We start from the raw sequence: 18,596 nt of genomic DNA, 5'->3' as shown, positions 1-18,596 counted from the left end.
TTAGCACAGACGTCATAATGTCAAAACTGTTGTTTCTTCACCTTCTGCTGATATTTAAAGTTCATTTTTTAAATGTTTTTAAGTAAAATTCTTCCACATTGCACCTGTGATATCGATGCTTTAGGACTTTTGCTCACTTATGATTCATTTTTGGTGACTTTCACTTTTACTAAACTCGTATTTTAACATGATATCTTCACTTTAACTCCAGTTTGACCTGTGGATACTTTTAAAAACACTGTGCAACACTGAGCATTGATGGAGGCTGTGCCCTCCTCCAGCCACTGGGGACGGGCCTGCAGAGAGGGAGGGAGGGGGGAGGCAGGCAGAGAGAGAGGGAGGGAGGGGGAGGCAGGCAGGCAGAGAGAGAGGGAGGGAGAGAGCACAGTGAGTTAGGTGGCTGCTGGAGGACAGAAAGCCTCGACGCTCCGCGCTCCAGGACTACGAACCAGCTCCCCTTCCTCCTTTTTTCTTCTCCGGTCCGCAGCACACCTCCCTCACTGTTCCCTCCACAAATGCAGTAGCCACTTGTCCTTCTGCTCAGATTGACTCCTTCCTTCAAACTTTTTTTTATTCCCGGAGCGGATCGAGCGAACAGGTGGAGAGAGAGAGATGATGATGGCGAGCGGACCGGCGCCGCTCGCTGCTGCTGCGCTCTCCCCGGCTCGGCGCACCGGGGCGCGGGCGGCGCTGCTGCTGCTGCTGCTGTGGCCGCTGCTGCTGAGCTCCGTGTCGGCGCAGGAGCTGCCGACCAACGGGGTGAACGGCTACAGCCTGCACCCGCCGTACTTCAACCTGGCGGAGGGCACCAAGATCACCGCCACGGCGACCTGCGGGGAGGAAGAGGGCGGCAGGACCGTGCACGACCTGTACTGCAAGCTGGTCGGAGGCCCGGTGTCCGGGGACCCGAGCCAGACCATCCAGGTGAGCAGGACCGGACTTTAAGAGCATCTTAGTCCCGCTTCTGTCGCTCAGTGGTGGGTCTTTGTTGGACCTTATGGAGTCAGAGAACTAGTTAAAAACATTCATTATTATATTTTGAGGTTTAATCAGTTTATTCCTCATAACAGATTTTCTCACAGCTGCTGTTTGGTGCGTAAAATGACTTTAATTACATTTTTATCCTTTATAACCATGTTATAACTCCTGTAGTGTGTGTGTGATGTTACAGTAGGGACTTATAATGCATCTTAAGTGGATATACTTGAATTTGCAGTGATTTCAACCCACTTTACTGCAAAACTCCTGTTGTTCTCCAGGGATATTTTTGCTGTTTGTGATCAAATGTGAGTTTTAAAGTGATTTTTTGCATTATTTAAACATTCCTGTGGTATCCCTGTAGGCTCCAAGTGTGTCTGCGGTGCTCAGTAGTGACAGACAGTGACTGAAGTCCCTGTAGTGTGTATGTATGGTGACTTTAACACTTTATTTGGGCTTAAAATGATCCTATGGTGATCCAAGCCTGTTGTTTTTGCATTTGCAGCTCTAATATTCCCATATTATTGCCATATCTGTCTGTTTTAATGACTTACTTGTATCAGATTTAGAGTATTTAGTCATTAAACTTGTGTAATCTCCTTTAAAATGTGCGATACAGTCACAGTTGCTGGTTCTCGTTCCCATATCTGCATATTTCAATCGATCAGTGTTGTGTCGGAGCTTAACGTGGACGCCAGCTCGCACACACTTGACTGCATTCAGAAGCAGAGAGTGGAGCAGAGGGGGTCAGCAGTGTGCACCAACCTCCAGCTGCTCTGCCAGGTCATTATTTCATGCACTGCTTCCTTTGTAGGACTTGGCAGCAGCTAACACGGGCCACTTATATAAGGAGAGAGGCAACATTTCACTTGTGAGTGGACACAGAAAAATGCAGCTACCGACGAGGCTGTTGTTTTTACAGATGGGTTTCTAACGTGGTGACGAGTTTGTAAAAGCCGGCGGCGGCAGGCTCATTGTGTGTTTGACAATCAAGCCCCCGGGTATCACCAGTTAACACACAAAGGATTATTGCAGTTTCACGGGTTAACCATTAAAGCAACCCTCCGGCCGATAACACGCCGGCCCTGTTGCCTTCTTCTTCTCCTCTCCCACCTGTTCCCCACATTCCTCACGGTGACTGACCCGTGTCGTCCAATCAGGCCGGGTTTATCCGCTCTGTTAGGGAGAGACTGAAGAGGCGAGCGCCGCTTCCTTCGGTGATGAGCTTAGAAATGTGTTATTGCTAGTAAGTATCAATCAGGATGGAAATCAGAGGAGATCAGACTTAAAGATGAAGCTGCATAAAGGATAGATTGATCAGCCGAGGTAGAGGCTGAGCAGCAGGTGGTCTGAGACGTCGTTGAGGGGAGTTTGGCTGCTTGAGATTCTTGTCAAACACCTTAAATGGAAGAAAGAAAGGAAGAAGACATATTAAGCTGAACAATCAACTTAAGTTCAGCTTGTGAGAATCGACTCTCTGCTGTTAAACTCTCGCAGGCGTGATTCCCGACCACATTCGACCCACTTCAGCTCCTCCACACGGTTGGATTAAGGTTTAATATTCTCTCATCCAAGTTTCTTATCATCCGGTCTCTCTCTGATCTTCCTGCTCGCAGCAGAAGAAGTGGGTGAAGTTTGGTGCGTAATTAGTTCAGGAAATCTTCAAAATGAACCCAAGAAATCTGGTCATTAGCTCAGGGAGCGGTGCATTATGTGTTCGGGGCTAAGAGGTTTAGCCCACTTTGCTGGGCTTTTGTGGCTCGGCCCACTTGTTGGGTTAGTGAACAGCACACACACACACACACACACACACACACACACACACACACACACACGCACACATGAACAGAGTCAGAAAACACACACACACACACACACACACACACACACACACACACACACACACACACACGCACACATGAACAGAGTCAGAAAACACACACACACACACACACACACACACACACACACACTTTTCTGTGTCGAGGTTAATCCTGTTTTGATTTGACAGCAAGACGTGAGAGTGTTTTTATTAATTAAAAACAGCAGGAGGAGCACAGGAATGTGTGTGTGTGTGTGTGTGTGTGTGTGTGTGTGTGTGTGACACTAGAGTTAAAGGTTTTTTCTCAAAGCATAAATAAACTAAATCGTCCTCCTTACCTGGGACTAAACTACAGTGGCCACCACTAATTAACTTGTACTTTTATGTACTGAATTAATAAGCAGCATCATCATCATCAACATACTGAGCATCATTTCCCCCTGTGGCGATGTTGGTGTGTGTTCCCCCAAATACCTTCAACACTCACGATTTTCCCATCAGCCTCAGCTGCACTTTTGTGTTTACTGTTAGCAAGTGTTAGCAAACGTTAAATATCAGCACGTTAGCGTTGTCGTTGTGAGCATGTTAGCATGCTGATGCTAGTGTCTAACGCTGCGCTACAGTTAAAGTCAGAGGTCAGAATCTCCTCCTGTCTCCGAGCGTTCGAGGTGCACGACGCCACAAGTTTTCACAAAAATCGTGGCCGACAAACAAAAAGACGTCTCATCGGCAGGAGCGCACACAAGTGAGCCCCTCAGTACTGCAGCCTCACATTATAAATGAAAAACAGGACACAGGAGCCATTATACATTTTACTTTACAGCCTTTTACACCTGGAAACGCAGCCTCATCACCCCGTCCTGTCCTGTAACCTGACACGGATAAACTACACTAACCCGAGGCCTTTGTTTGACCACACAATAGATTTTCAAAACACGCTGTAAAAAGCAAAACTTCCCATGCTCTGGTTTTTCCCTTGAATTGAAATCATAAATTAAAGCGTGTCTCGGCTTGTTTGGAGGAGCAATGAGAGAAAGTGTAAAGCTGCAGCGGTGGCAGGCGGCCATATCTGTCCAACGCAGGAGACATCAGTGAACTGCTTTCCCTCTGGATGTGACGAGGAGGTTGTCGGGTTGATTCTGGTGTTTGGAGGCAGTTTAAAGATGAGATTGTTGTCTTTAAATCTTTGCATGCGGCTTTAATTTCCTTTAAAATCCTGATGCCAGGAGGAGGAGAGACAAACACATGTGACGTAGAGAGAGAGAAAGAGTTAGAGGAAGTACGAGTGAAGCTACATGTTGTGTTTAAAAGCTAGATTACATACAGCCGCAGATGTTGACTGAGTAACGCTCTGGTTCTGCCCTGAGGACATGGATTCCTCAGTCAGAGAGTTTTTCTTATTCACCTTAAAGAGGAAGAGGATGAGACAGAAAGAAAGTGCTCTACAGGTTCATTTCCAGATGTCATGCTTGCTTTTAAGAGGAAGTGTCGAGGATGGAACGGGTAACGATTGAGAGTTTGATTACAGGGATCCTTTCCAGTTGTTTATATAGGTCGAGTTGACACGATCTCTCCACATACACTCCTCATACTGTAGGTCAACATGTTCAGGAATCCCCAAAAGTTTCCTCCCTTGATGATTTAAGCACAGGTGGACATGTCCACTTAAAAGTGTCCCCTCCACCTCTATAGGAACCCTAAAGCCTCTCCTGTCTCAGCTAATCCAGGTTGGTTTGTCTGAGCATTTAACCCAATCACTGCTGGCTATGTAAGCGTTAGCATAAACCAAACAAGCACGGACCTGAACAAAAGCCGGGGTCAGGTGATGTTATCACTGCAGGTCACCGAGGTCAGAGGTCTCCACCCTCTTCTCCTGACCTCCCCCCCCCCCCCCCTTCTTCCTCTCTGCACCACACAGAGATCAACTGTCAATCAACCTCTCAGGGTCTCTCAGATTTTATTATCTGTGCACTTACAATTACAAATCACTCTCTAACAGTCGTGTGTTTGAGACGGTGGTGGCAGGTGTTTGGTGCAGTGAGACATCGGGGAGTCTGTGAATGACCCGGGTTTGATCCGTTCATCCTCCCTGACCTGCTGACACACAACTAAACCAACTGAACGATCCTGCGAGCAGAAAAACTACAATACAGGCGGGAGCCTCAGTGTTGCAGTAACCCGAGTGGAGTCACCTCTCTGTAGGAAATATATGAAACTTGAGCGCGGGAGCTTCAGGGACAAACAGTTGTGAAAGAAATCTCTTCTTTTCATCGGAGTTTACTGTGACTTTGAGACATTGTGCTGCTGTTTTGGCCGGTTATAGAGGCCGGACTGTAACTTAAATCCCTCATTAATCAATGTAGGTTACACTAACAAATGTCTCTGAGAATGAAACACATTAAAATGCCTTTTGTCCATCAAGATTTAGACATGTTGGTTTGATGTTTGACTGTAAAGTTTCAGGCTCGACTGAAGACTAAACCCTCTCCGTCTCTGCCTCCTCAGGGCCAGTACTGTGACATCTGCAGCCAGGGCGACAGCGATCGCGCCCATCCCATCACCAACGCCATCGACGGGACGGAGCGATGGTGGCAGAGCCCGCCTCTGTCCCGCAGCACCGAGTTCAACGAGGTGAACGTCACTCTGGACCTCGGACAGGTAGGAACCGTTCAATATACATACAGAAGCACGCGCATGTGCTGCGGTGCTGGTTGGTTCAGGAGAAAGTTGTCGATTGTTTCCTCTGGTTTTAGATTATCAGCCTTTTCAGCAGGAAGTTTGAAAAAGTAGGTATTAAAGGGAGGATGTCATAGTGTTTGGACAGTGCAGCCTTTAGCCTGTAAGCTAGCCTAGTTCAGTTGTAATTGCTGTTTTGGTTCTTGAAGTTCAGCCCTGTGAAGATCTGAAGATGTTCACGTGTAACAGCCGTGTCCTGGCTGCACGTGAGCGTCCGATGCAACGTGACGTCTGACGCTGTCGGTTACATTTGTGTTGTGTTGCATCATGTAAACGTAATCAGCTGCGTCACTGGAGATCAGACTGCATCTTCCTTTGTTTGTGCTCTTGAGACAGAAAACACTCCTTTCATATTTCCACCAGCAAGAAGGTTGTTATATCTTACTTTAGCTCCCTGGCGGTCCCCCCTTTAACTAGCTGCCTGCTTTTCTTTTAGGTTTTTGCAGTAAAATCAGAAGGTATTGTAAAGACAACTCAAACCAACTCGACTTCATGAATCTGTTCCCGTCCCATGTCGTGCTTTAATTATGTTTAAGGAGGAACAGGGCATCCGACTTTTAGGATACTCCAAAAGAAAACAACACAAACAAACTGATTTTGTTTGAAAACTGAGTCTTAAAGTTTCAGATTGTTTGCTCTGATTGTGGACTGTCAACATTTTCATTTGGCAATTTGAACAATAGGTGTTAAAAGGAGGATAAGCCAGGGTTTGGTCGTTAGCCTGTAAACCAGCTCTGTTAAGGTTTAATTGCTGTTGTGGTTGTGGCCCTGTGAGATTGTCACGAGGTCTGACAATGTTTCACTGCTCCACCGGACAGTTTTCTCAACTGTGTTTTATTCTCAAGGACTGATGAATGTCTTCTCAGGACACTCCCTCGAAAGTTTTCCTGGATTTCAGCTCGACAGAATGATCCTGGTTTTCTAGATTAAAGACCTGCCTTGCCCGCCGTTATCACCGCCATTAATCTCCCTCGCAGTCGTCTGTCGGCTGCTGTTAAAATCCCGCTGGCGACCTCGCAGTGATGATCTGCTCAGCCTCGTCCTCTCTGATAATGAACGCAGTAAATCTGACTCTAGCAACTGGTTAAACTCAGTGATAAACACCGGTTAACTCTTCAGTCTGAGTGTATGTACAGCACATACGCTCACTACACACTGCGCTCTGTGCTCCGAGTTAACCTTTTTGTGTTTTTGAACGTCGCTCTTGAGCAACCTTTTATGTGTCTGAATGCGGCTCTTTTGTGCCGAGGCTCTCCTGCTCGAGTGCCCTCCTCATTCATCGGCACTGAGACATTCACTGTGTCTCTCTGTCCTCCCTCTTCTCCTCGCTCTTTACTTTACTCCCTTCCTCCCTCTCCCTCCCTCTCTCTCTTTTTTTCCTCACTCTATCTGGGTTTGAAGGTCTCAATAGAGAGGCAGGGAGCTGTGACTGTCACTGTGTGTGTGTGTGGGTGTGTGTGTGCGTAGCTTGTAAAAGCCTTTTATAATCCTGTTTACCTTGTGGCAGCAATAAAAGAAAGAATGAAATGTTTTCATGGAGCAAAAATGAGCCTGGAAGAGTTCTCACAAGCATTCAGCTCTGACTGGACGCAGACAACCTGCAGCCAAACATCCTTTTTATCTCACTGTGCCTGTATAATACAGTTTATTAGAGGTAAAGGATGCTCACAGTTCTGTTAAGTTGTTGAGTATTAATACAAACACCTGTTTCTGATGTCAGTATCGCCCAAACTAAAGTTAACCAAAGCTTTTACAACTTTTTGGACCTTGACTACAGACTGTGATGTCTCTTGTAAGTCACCCAACTTCATAGATTTGCAATAATAAGTTATAAAAGTGCTGCTTTTAAGCAAAAACACTGCTTAAAACATTCACTGGGTCCAGTTGCCCAAATGTAAAAGACTGCATGCGACATTCATCACAATTATCTGACATTTTATAGACGAAACAGTGAATTATTTAATATAAAAAAAAGGTATTAGTAATGTATAATGGCAATACGCTTTAGCCCCAGGTGTATATTAGTCATGTGGTCTTCTACAGTGTTGCGTGGGCGGTTTTGGTTTTGAGACAACTTCCCGTACAAAAGCCAGCTGGTAAGCAGCCACGCAATTTGAATTCGAAGATGCATTCCTGCAGCGTCTCGTTGTTACAAAATGTTTTACGATCTTCATCGTCGCATCAAAATATTTCCTGGGTGGCACAAAAACTCAGAAGGGCGAGCGAGAGAGAGAGAGAGAGGAGGGGGAGGGTCTCTAGTTACCAGGTTGCAATTTTGTCTTGAAGGAATGTAGGTGGGCTAATGCCAGAGTTTTTACGATCGTGTGTGTGTGTGTGTGTGTGTGTGTGTCGGTGACAGGGCTCAAGAGAGTGTGTTGAGGACCCCACCACACACACACACACACACACACACACACACACACACACACCTCTTGCAAACCCCCCCACCACCACCTCTGCCTGAATGAAAGACAACGAGAGGGAGAGATCGGAATGTCAGTTAACCTGTCTCAACCCGCCGAGGGGAGGGCTCGTTAAACTACCCCAACTCCTCTCTCCCTCTCTCTCCCTCTCTCTCTCTCTGTGTCTCTCTATCTATAGACTAAACTATGGCTGTCTTCCTCAGAGTTAGACGATAAGATTCATATAACTCGTGCCTGGTTGCTAAATATGAACTACAGCAGCCCGTAGCCAGGTAAATTAGCTTAGCACAAACTCTGCTTCACACGCAGGGGTTAAACAACATGTGTTCATTTGTTGTGTTACCTTTGAACAGCGCTAGGCTAACTGTTCCCCCCTTTTTACAGTCTTTGTGCTAAGCTAAGCTAACCAGCTGTACATTTTTTACAACTTTTTGGATGTTGACTCGTACCCAACTTCATAGATTTGCAATAATAAGTTATAAAAGTGCCTCTTATAAGCAAAAACACTGCTTACCGTTACCTTTAAACAGAGCTAGGCTTACTGTTTCCCCCTATTTACAGTCTTTGTGCTAAGCTAAGCTTACCAGCTGTTAGCGGTAGCTCCGTACTGAGCGTACAGACACGAGAGTGGCGTCTTTCTTTTCGTCAAGAAAGCAAATCAGCTCTCTCCCAAAATGTCGGTGTCGTACACATGTCGTACTCTGGCCTGAAATAAGTGGACACCGCTGTCTACAAGCTGATATAAACTGGTGTTAATGGTTCGGGCTCGGCCCCTGGCTCAGATGTAATGCTACAACATGTGGTATGATGATACTGGAGACGGACGGAGCGTACTTGCAGTTTTGTGGTAACAGTTTGGGGAAGGCCCTTTCCTGTTTCAGCATGATAATGTCCCCGTGCACACAGCCAGGCCCGTAAATATGGACGAGCAGATGCCGACACATGACTGAGCGGACACCACTGCTCTCTCTCTCTGTCTCTCTCTCTCTCTCTCTCAGAGGTGTGTGTGAGTCCAGAAGGTGAAGCAGCTCTGTGCACATTTAGATTGAGAAAATAAAAAAAGCATATTGACTTCTGACGATGTGGGATTCAGCGGGCAGTAAATATTCTGTGCAGCCTCTGTCAGGACCAGTTTATCAGAGAGCAGGTGTACCAAGCACTGCCTGCTCCGCCCATCACGCAGTTTGTGAAACACATCTGACAGGAATCTGAAGCAGGAGAGTCTCTGCAGTGTGGGACGTTGCTGCAAACCTCCTGAAAACTACTCTTTCATTTCATTGATTTAAAACTGTTTCATGTCCTCTGATTCCTTCTTCTTCTCATTCATTGACACGAGTCAGACTTTAAAATGAAGAGCATCAGCTGACACCTCCTCTTCCTCCTGCTGTCTTTCTATATCTGTACCACCCTATCGCTCACAGATAACACACAGCCTGATAGAGACCATCTCCGTCTCCTCTACCTTCCTTTCTTCTACTATCTCCTGCTCTTATTCCTCTTCAGCGTTATCCTCTTCGTCATTACCGTCGCTCCTTATTCTCCACGTCACTTTCACCTTCACTCATCTCAGTTTGAAATGCACCAAAAACATGTTGAAACAATATCACGTCGTTATTTTCCATATCTACATCTGTATCTGTACATGCCCGGCTCCTTGTCGAGGGCGGCGAAGGAGGCGGGAAAGAAAATATAAGAGGAGTGACAGCTACCTGATTAACTGTAGGAAGAATTTGAATCATCCGATGAGGTCATACCCAGTTCAACACACTTCACCGTTGTCTTGTACAGTTGGCTGTGTGATCTAAGGGTAGTGTGTGTGTGTGTGTGTTTGCAGATGTGTGTGTGTGTGTAGAGCTTCATTCCTCAGGTGTGTGACAGTGGAAGGAGTCTGTAATGACAGGTGAAGGGGAGGGTGGAGATGGAGGAGGAGGGTGGAGATGGAAAAAGACCAATAAGGGATTACATGATGGGAAGGAGGGAGACATCCAAAATTCCCAGGAAGAGAGGAGGAGGAGGAGGAGGAGGAGGAGAGCAGGAAGGAGGGCGAGACCGTGGAAAAAGAGGAAGGAGGTTTAAAATTGAGAGGAAAAATGGAGGTGAAGAAGAGGAAGGAGGAGATGACAGAGGAACAGAACAGGGGATGTTTGTCTGTTTCTGCAGCCTATTATTAGAGCACAATATAGGCTTCAGTTGGGAGTGTGTGTGTGTGTGTGTGTGTGTGTGTGTGTGTGTGTGTGTGTGTGTGTGTGTGTGTGTGTGTGTTCTTCAGGTGAGGTCTTCTCTTTTTCCATAATCCTTCCTCCTCCAGGAAAAAAAAAAAGCCTGCGTGTCATCACACTGTCTTCAGCCCTGCAGCGCTGCATTGAGCTTTCTGCACTGCCAGTGATTTCAGGTATTTGCAGAGACACTTAAAGGGTCAATCCACCAGAAATGAAGGCGCAGAGAGCAGCGCGATCATAACTCAAACGGAGCCATTTGATACTTGATTTTTATTTGTCTTCCTCAGAATAAAGTATTTGCTAAAACACGGATGATGTGATCCAAAACTTTAGTGTTTAAGTGTCTTTCCCCTCCGTCCCTCGACGTCTTCCTCTTCCCGATTTATCTCAGTGACAGGCAGATATTTATAGTGGATGAATGGATTTTTTTAATGAAATGTCAGCAGCAAGTCGTCATTTAGGGCTGCAACTAACTCATTATCTATTAATCTGCAGTTAAAGGGGCGCTATGTAGTTTTGGAGAAGAGCTTCAAACTCTGAAATTTGAATATTTACAATATTAATGAGGTAATAATACAAACTCAGAAATATTCATTGTTTTGGTGAGTGAATAAACAAGCTGTTCTCAGATGAGAATAAGGTCCCTGCACACTGTTTGAAGCTGGTGGCAGGGTCCGCCAAATATAAACGTAAAAGTAAAACAGTATGAAATCTTGTCGTCCTTTAAGGTCAGTTTGTTTATTCAGTCATTTAAGATCTTTCCCCAAAAACAATGTGCAATTTTAAGGTTAGGCAAAAAAGGGACTCATATGCAAGACACTAAGGCAGGAAGACAGAAAAAGCAAACTTTATTAACATAAATGCTGAATTCACAAAAGAGAAGGTTGGCAGTAAAAGTCAGGCAACAAAAGCAGGAAGAGCACAGAAAACTAAAACTAACTACTAACCAGGATCCCACGAGGCAGCAAACAGGAAAGACACGAAGATAAAACACGACCAGGGAAGAGACTGGAAACACAGGACTGAAACAGACTAATAAAAGACAGGTGAAGCAAAAAAAATGGCAGGAAAAACACAAAGACAGGAAGTGGAATGTAAAACCCGACAGATGAGGATAAATCTACCAAAATAAAACAGGAAGCAAGTCAACAAAAACCATAAAGATACACACTCGACCGTTATATGACAAAGAAAAACAGCAGTGGGTGCGGATGCAGAAAAAAAACCAGAAACATCTTCACTGATACCTCCTGACGTAAGTGTTTTTTCTTGTTTAAAATCGGGTGAACTGACCCTTTAAACAGCCTGTAAAGCTGCCACAATGCAGCACTTTTAAAGTTTCATTAAGATGGACTTTACTGGAGCTGGACGGTTTCTTACTAGACAGATTCAGATGTTCCTCAGCGTCACGTGCTCTTAATTTCCTGTTGCGTTGGCAGGTTTCCCTACAGGACAAACACAATTAAAGACTCATACACAGACACACACAGACACACACACACTCACATCCAGTGTCGAGGTAGCTTCCATTGTTCGCCGTGCGTAAGAGCGAGCGCGGTGCCAGCTGCTCCCGACCGAATGCTTCCTGCGATTGATGTGGTCTGAGCGTCAGAGTTACCTTGAAAGTGCCAGCCGGCTCCGAGCCGCAGGGTGGAGGCTTCTAGTGCGGAAAACACCAACAGTTTCTGACATGACTTTTTCAGGAGTGAAGCTGAGCTCACACCAGACGCGTTCGAAGAAGTTTAACTCTAGAAATATCCGAAGTTTGATGTCAAGTGAAGCTTAACATTACATTTTTGAAGGCTATGACACAGTCACTGAGCTTCTGGTGTAGGTTTGGTCTTCAGCGGGGTTTCAACTTACTTTTAATTTATTTTCTTCATCCACCAGTACAATGTGCTCCTGATGATGCAAGTGCAAACCGACTTTCTGGATTATTAACATAAACCGTTGAGAAGTTGTTTCCTCACACGCAGGCAAATTAAGTATTTGCATGTTGCCTGTCAGCTGTTTTCTTTACGATGTGTTCATGGTGTGATATCAGGTCATGCAAACTGTTTTTATCATCAGTCTTATGAGTTAGTTTGATCAGTTTGGGTGGTTTGGTCCTTAAAAATATGGGTTAAATTTGAGTCATACATCAGATTAACACCGGGAAATGACCCTCTAGCACAAAGCATTATGGGTATTAGATGGATTTAACCACCAGCAGTAGCTCTGATCAGAAGGCTGAGCGGATCAAGACCAGACAATTTCATGGATTACATGACAGACGTTTCTTTTCTCTCCTGTCCGCCTGCCTGTAGGTGAGCAGAAGCCGTCTGAGATCATCACTGTGTGTGTGTGTGTGTGTGTGTGTGTGTGTGTGTGTGTGTGTGTGTGTGTGTGTGTGTGGCCCGCCGATTATAATCAGTGTGTTCTCTGCCAATTCTGCTTTTTTTACGAGCGACATGACGAGCGTGGAAACATCTCTGTGTGTGTTTTTGTCTACGATTTTGGCTCCGTGCAGACAACTCCAGTGTTGTTTTTGTTTAGTTTAGTTTTTACACTCTTTAGGTGTGACACCCTGTGTGTGTGTGTGTGTGTGTGTGTGTGTGTGGGTGGGTGTGTGCGTTGCCTGCTGTACAGCTTCCAGTCAAGCAGACAGCTCTTTGAAAATGTGTGAGACCTTTTAAAGATACGATCTCTCTCTCATTGGCTGCATTTCCCTCACACCCTCGCGGTGTAATCACCCTCCCCATCTCTCCCTTCTCTTCTCTCTCGCTCTCCGACTGTCTGACTCTGTCCCGCCACAAAGCCTCCTCTGTCGAGCTGATGACTGACACAGTAATGATGGAAATAAAGGCTGATAAAGATAGATATGACGGACATCAAACATCTCATCAAACATTCCTCTGTCACCGTTTCTCCTTCCCCTAATTCTTCTTTGTTTGTCTCTTTTTGTTTAAGGTCTTTTGTCTCCGGTTAGCTGTTCGTCAGCTGCAGATGAAACAGCTCCACAATTAAATCTTTCCACTAGTTTTTCATCAATACTTCATTAAAAATCCTGAGGCCAGAACAAAGCCTTCACTCTGCTTGTTGTTGTGGAGCAGGTTAGCAGTTAGCTGTCACGAGACGTCAGATACTAAAGGGTTAGCGTGGATTGAACAGCTGGTATGCTAAGTGTTAGCATGGTTTATTATCCGTATCCGTGTTATACACTGATAATATGATGTCCACACTATGTACGGATGTTTTTACTGAACTATTGTGGCACTCAGTCAACAAGACGTGCTTTATCATTTTGTACAGAACGAGAAGTAACACGAGGAGTTCGAGCTGAAACCATCAATCGCCAAATATTCAGGTTCCAGCTTCATTTTGCTGCGAAGGTTTTGGGCTGTTCGTGCAGAAGAAACAAGGAATTTAAAGACATAATCTCAGGTTATTTGGGGGCTAAAACCACCAGCAGTAATGATTATTTACCTTATTAAGTTGTGATTGCTAATGTGTTAGCAAACAGTTGTCTGCTTACACATCAAGGAGAGACAGAGCGACATCAACGTCCCCATTCAAGTTGTGTTTCTGTCAACATTTACTGTCTTCACCGGTCGCTTATATCGCTCGGCTCTCTGCACGTTCCCACCGGACATGTGGGATATTTGAATGAGCTTGTGTTTAATCTCAGTTTTATATATAAATCAGGATTGTGCTGGTTTGTGTAGTGAAACAAAACAATGAGCTGAACAAAGCACCGCAGGTTGAAGTGTTGATTCACATTTCACACATGCAGAAGTCACCAGATTCTGCTATAATATAAAATATGTTGCACTATGTGACTTTAGCTCGTTGCTCCTTCTCTCAGTCTGTCAGTGTTCGGGCCTGAATGTGCCACATTGTCAGCTTTATATGTTGTCATCGTCATTAAAGTGATTCATGTCCTCTTTCTCTTTCTGCTGCTGCTTTTTCATTTCTCTGACTCAGTCGACCACATGTTTTAATCACATCTTCTGATAGTCGCCCTCTTTCTGTTTCTTAATTCAAACCCTTTTGTCCTCGTCAGCTCTCCGGCCGTCGGTCAACAGTCGCAGTCATTCATCCCTCCCTCGGCTTCCCCCCGTCATCTTTTAATGACTCTTACTTCTGTCACCATCTACTCATCGAAGCCTCCTGCTCCTCTCTGTCCTCTTCTCTTTCAGGGTTAAACGTCGCCTCTGAAACTGTGTCCACTCGCACAAATACACAAACGCTGACACACAGTGCACATTTTTCAGTCATTCATTATGTGTACTGGGCAGGAAAATGAGCAAAGAGGGGGAGAAAAAGAGGTGGAGAGAGAGAGAGGGAGACAAATGTGACCTTAATAGGAGTGATTCAGCCTCGAGTGAGGAGAGAGAAAGAGGCAAAAGAGGATAAAAGTTGATGTCACATCGAAACCAGAATAAAAAGGAGGGATGACGGACGAATGGAGGCGAGGAGGAGGAGTGGAAACGGGGGCTGGTAGTCGGAAATAGCTGGCTGATATTTCAGAGGTCATTTTTCTCGCTGCCTGCTTCTGTATGTTGTTGTAGCAGATATCAGAGGGTGTTGATGTTGGCACGATCACACACCCTCACTTTTAGCTTCAGTTTGCTGTTATGACAAATGAAGATAAATGCAGCAAAGTTATTCGAAGGGTTTTTCTCATTCTTTTGCCTGGAACAGATCGAGGCAAGACGACGAGAGTGTGCAAATATCTGACACCTGAAAAATACATCAGACATTATTTTGGCGCTATTTATTGTTTGATGTTACTTATCGAGAAGTTAGATGTGACTTCAGTTGTGATGCTGCCAATTATATTCATTTGAATAATCACAAATCAAACAGTAAAACAACATGATTGTGTTATCGCACCACATGATTGTAGTCAGTCGCCTGTAGGTTTAAAAACTGCCCATGCAAAGTTACTAGTTTTCTGAAGGTACGTTTTTAAATTGTATACGTACAGAAAGGTTAACTCCGAGCAGAGCACCAGATAAAACATGCTCACTAGTGCCCCAAAACTTCAAGTTTAAAGTAGTTATTGTAAAAAACTATATGCAGCAGTGTTGTCACGATACTGGATTTCTAACTTCGATACAACACCTTGAATAATAACGATATTCAGGACCATGTTCGATACCATTTGAATAAATTAAAGATAAATATAATGAGGCTTGTGCTCTGTGTTTTAATAACAACAACCAGTGGTGCAAGCGTCAACTAGCTGTCGGAGAGGAGAGCGAAAAAACGTGATATATAATAACCTAAAACAAAATAACTACTGTAGACTTTTGTACTTAAGAGCCTCGTGTTTTAACCCTAAAACACAAATACTGCATTTTAAAACTCAAGTACACCAGCCTGAAAACCTCCGCAAAGTAGTTTCAAACTCCAGTTTCTCCACTGTAGGTGCCCTGATGTGTTGACATGAGATTTCTCTGTAGTTATTCAGTCCTGAAACTCTGATCAGCACAACGTTCATCCTCCTGCAGCCAAGAATGAAAAGACAAAAATATACTGTATGATGGATGGAAGAAGAGAGAAAACAGAGAGAGGGAGTGGACGGAGGTGAGGCTGTAGGAATTACTGGAGAGGTTAAGACAACAAGGATGGAGCGAGTGAGTGACGAGGAAGAAAAAGAGGAGGAGGAGGAGGAGGAGGAGGGCAGGAAGGAGAGAGGGAAGTAGAGAAGGACTCCAGCTGGGAAACGACAGAAAAAAGACACCATTCATACTCCATCATTCATAGAAATGTCAAATGCTCTGTGTGTGTGTGTGTGTGTGTGTGTGTGTGTGTGTGTGTGTGTGTGTGTGTGTGTGTGTGTGTGCGTGTGTGTGTGCATGTGTGTGTGTGGATGATTATCAAAGCAGAGGAAGTGATTATAAGAGGGCACGTCCCACTCTTCATGCTGCCCTTCAGTGGTTTGGTTTTTGTGTCTGTCTGTGTCTGTGTGTGTGTGTGCGTGCATGCGTGCGTGTGAGTGTGAGTCTGTGTTAACATTTGTGTATTTGTCTTTTTGTCCCAGTGCTACTGCAGCGATTGTTCTGTTTGGTTTGATTCATTATTAACACACAACTCTGCAAAGTACCTGCTTTGATGATTGTGTGTGTGTGTGTGTGTGTGTGTGTGTGTGTGTGTGTGTGTGTGTGTGTGTGTGAGTGTGTGTGTGTGTGTGTCTGTGTGTGTGTGTGTGTGTGTGTGTGTGTGTTTCACTCCGTCGTCATGCTTGATGTCTGTTCCAACCTGTTGATCTGTCACAGGTCAAAGGTCATTGTCAGACTCTTCAGTCCTGAACTTCCTGCTGCTTTGAACTCCCTGACCGCACACACACACACACACACACACACACACACACACACACACACACACACACACACACACACACACACATCCTCTATCACCTCCTCTCTCTCTCTCTCTCTCCGTCCACCCATCTTTATCTCCTGCTGACCGTCCACCTCCTTGTGTATCTGTCGGCCTCCTGCCCTCCATCTCCATCACAGAGACGGAAGCTGGAGGTTCCTCCTCTCCTGCTACTGAAGATATAAACTAAGTGACTGACAGCCTGGAAACATGACTGAGGGAAACGGATGGACTCGTGGAAAAACACACCACAGCATGAGAAGTGGGAAGACATTCAGTGATTTAAGTGTTTGAGAAGCCGGAGAGACGAGAGACTGGGGCTTGTAGAAAGACAAGGCAGTGGACTGGTTACTTCTCGTTAGTCCCGCTGCAACACAAAGACTCAGAAACAAAGAAACGTCTTAAAGTTTGAATTCATTTTGCCAACAATGTTCTCCTGACTCCTCGGTGGTTCTGAGTAGTCAATAAAGAGTCGACTCTCTCGCCTTCAAATTAATTAATTTCATATTTCAAACCCAGTTTCGGCTTCTAAACTCTTCTGTTTTATGTTTTTGACTTGTACTTTGGTAACTTTTTTAACGTTTTCTGGCATTTGAAAGATAAATTAGGCCAAAAAATGATCAACAAATGAATAAATAATGAAAATAAGTAACTTGCAGTCCCGTTTTGTGTCGTTTTAAGTTGGATTATTTTGGATTTTGGACTTTTAGTCACACAAAACTAAAACTTGAAAATGTTTTCTGACGTTTTTAAGATGAACGTTTAATCGATAAACCAAAATATAATCCACAGATTAATCAATGATGAGAAGAACTACCTGGCCGCTCCTTTTTATCATGTGGATATCTTTTGATTTTTTGACTTTCGGTCAGATAAAATTATGTGAAGACGTTGTGACTGGTATGTTTTCTGTAATCAGTAATAGAAAATGATTATTTGCGACTCTGTTTTATATCATTTAAAGTTGGATGTCTTTGGATTTTGGACTGTTGATCGGACAAAGCAAGCAATCTGAAGATGTTACCTTGAAATTATAATGTGTTTGCCACCATTTTTGACGTTTTGTGGACTAAAGAGCGATCGATTGACCTGAGTAATGAAAACAGCGTCTGGGTTCAGCCCTCGTTCTAGTCATCTGTGTCCCGGCGCTTCTTCAGCTACTTCTGCGTTCGTTCAGACCTTGTTTCAGAGCTGTCGGCTTGTGTTTGAAGACACGTTTGATCCCTGAGCAGGACCCTCATGATAAAACAATGGAGGGAACATTTACTCTTCCATCTGGTTTCAGACATGTTTGGCTGAGCGAACCCCCCCGATCGTCATTCAGCCTCGGTCCCATTGTCTTGCGATGTTTGCTCGCCCCTCACAGCCTCCTTTTGATGCGGCAGTGGTCCCGAGCCCTCCCAGCGACTTAGCATTCAGAATACTTCTCAATGGGCCCTTTATCACACCATTGTGTCAGTGAGAGTGTTTGGTCCATTCATAAACACTGCGGAGAACAAACACGGAGGAAACAGTTGGTTGTGAATGGGCGATGAAGTGTCTCAGATCCTTCACAGGCAGACGGAGGAAACGGGAGTCAATGGGAAATTAATTAAAATGGGGGTTAGGTTGGTTAATCAGTCACTTGAAGGGCAGACAAACAAACAGCAAGCGCAGATATAATCCAGTACTTCCTTTTAATGAGACTCGGTTCCTCATTCTGCTCTCCTGCTCTCGTTTTAAGGACTTGTGAGCTTTGCAAGGACAAATTGACTCGTCAGTCGTTCAGTGTTTGGTATTCGGAGGATGTTTAGCTTCATCAAGGTCTGTGTGAGGGCGACACGCTATCAGACTAACACACTTCACACAAACACACAACTGTAACACACTTTTGCTGTGGTTGAAGTTGGAGTTAATGAAACATTTTGACCTGCAAAAGACATCATCCCTAACGCCTGCTTTGCACAAAGCTGTCTTTATTTATTTATTTTGGATTACACCTTGAGTATGTTGAAAAAGTGCAGCTTTCACCGCAGATTTTGGAGAAACTGTTTGCACTGTGTTAGCATAAAA

At 44.7% G+C, this 18,596-nt stretch overlaps 1 protein-coding gene across 2 annotated transcripts in view; it reads left to right on the top strand.

Annotated features, from left to right (window-relative positions):
* Window positions 1-418: 418 nt before the first annotated feature.
* Window positions 419-18,596, top strand: part of lama5 (laminin, alpha 5) — a 90,472-nt gene continuing 72,294 nt past the window's right edge. For both annotated transcript variants that reach the window (XM_084367813.1, XM_084367812.1), the window contains exons 1-2: window positions 419-924; window positions 5,306-5,458. In XM_084367813.1, the coding sequence (XP_084223939.1) occupies window positions 613-924; window positions 5,306-5,458 (465 nt within the window). In that variant the 5' untranslated portion in view covers window positions 419-612. The remainder of the gene's footprint in view (window positions 925-5,305; window positions 5,459-18,596) is intronic.

The sequence above is a fragment of the Pagrus pagrus genome (genome assembly GCF_965226575.1).
Source record: "Pagrus pagrus genome assembly, chromosome: 11".
NCBI lineage: Eukaryota > Metazoa > Chordata > Actinopteri > Spariformes > Sparidae > Pagrus > Pagrus pagrus.
Note: the sequence above shows the minus strand (reverse complement) of the source record. Positions and strands in the feature narration are given on the sequence as shown.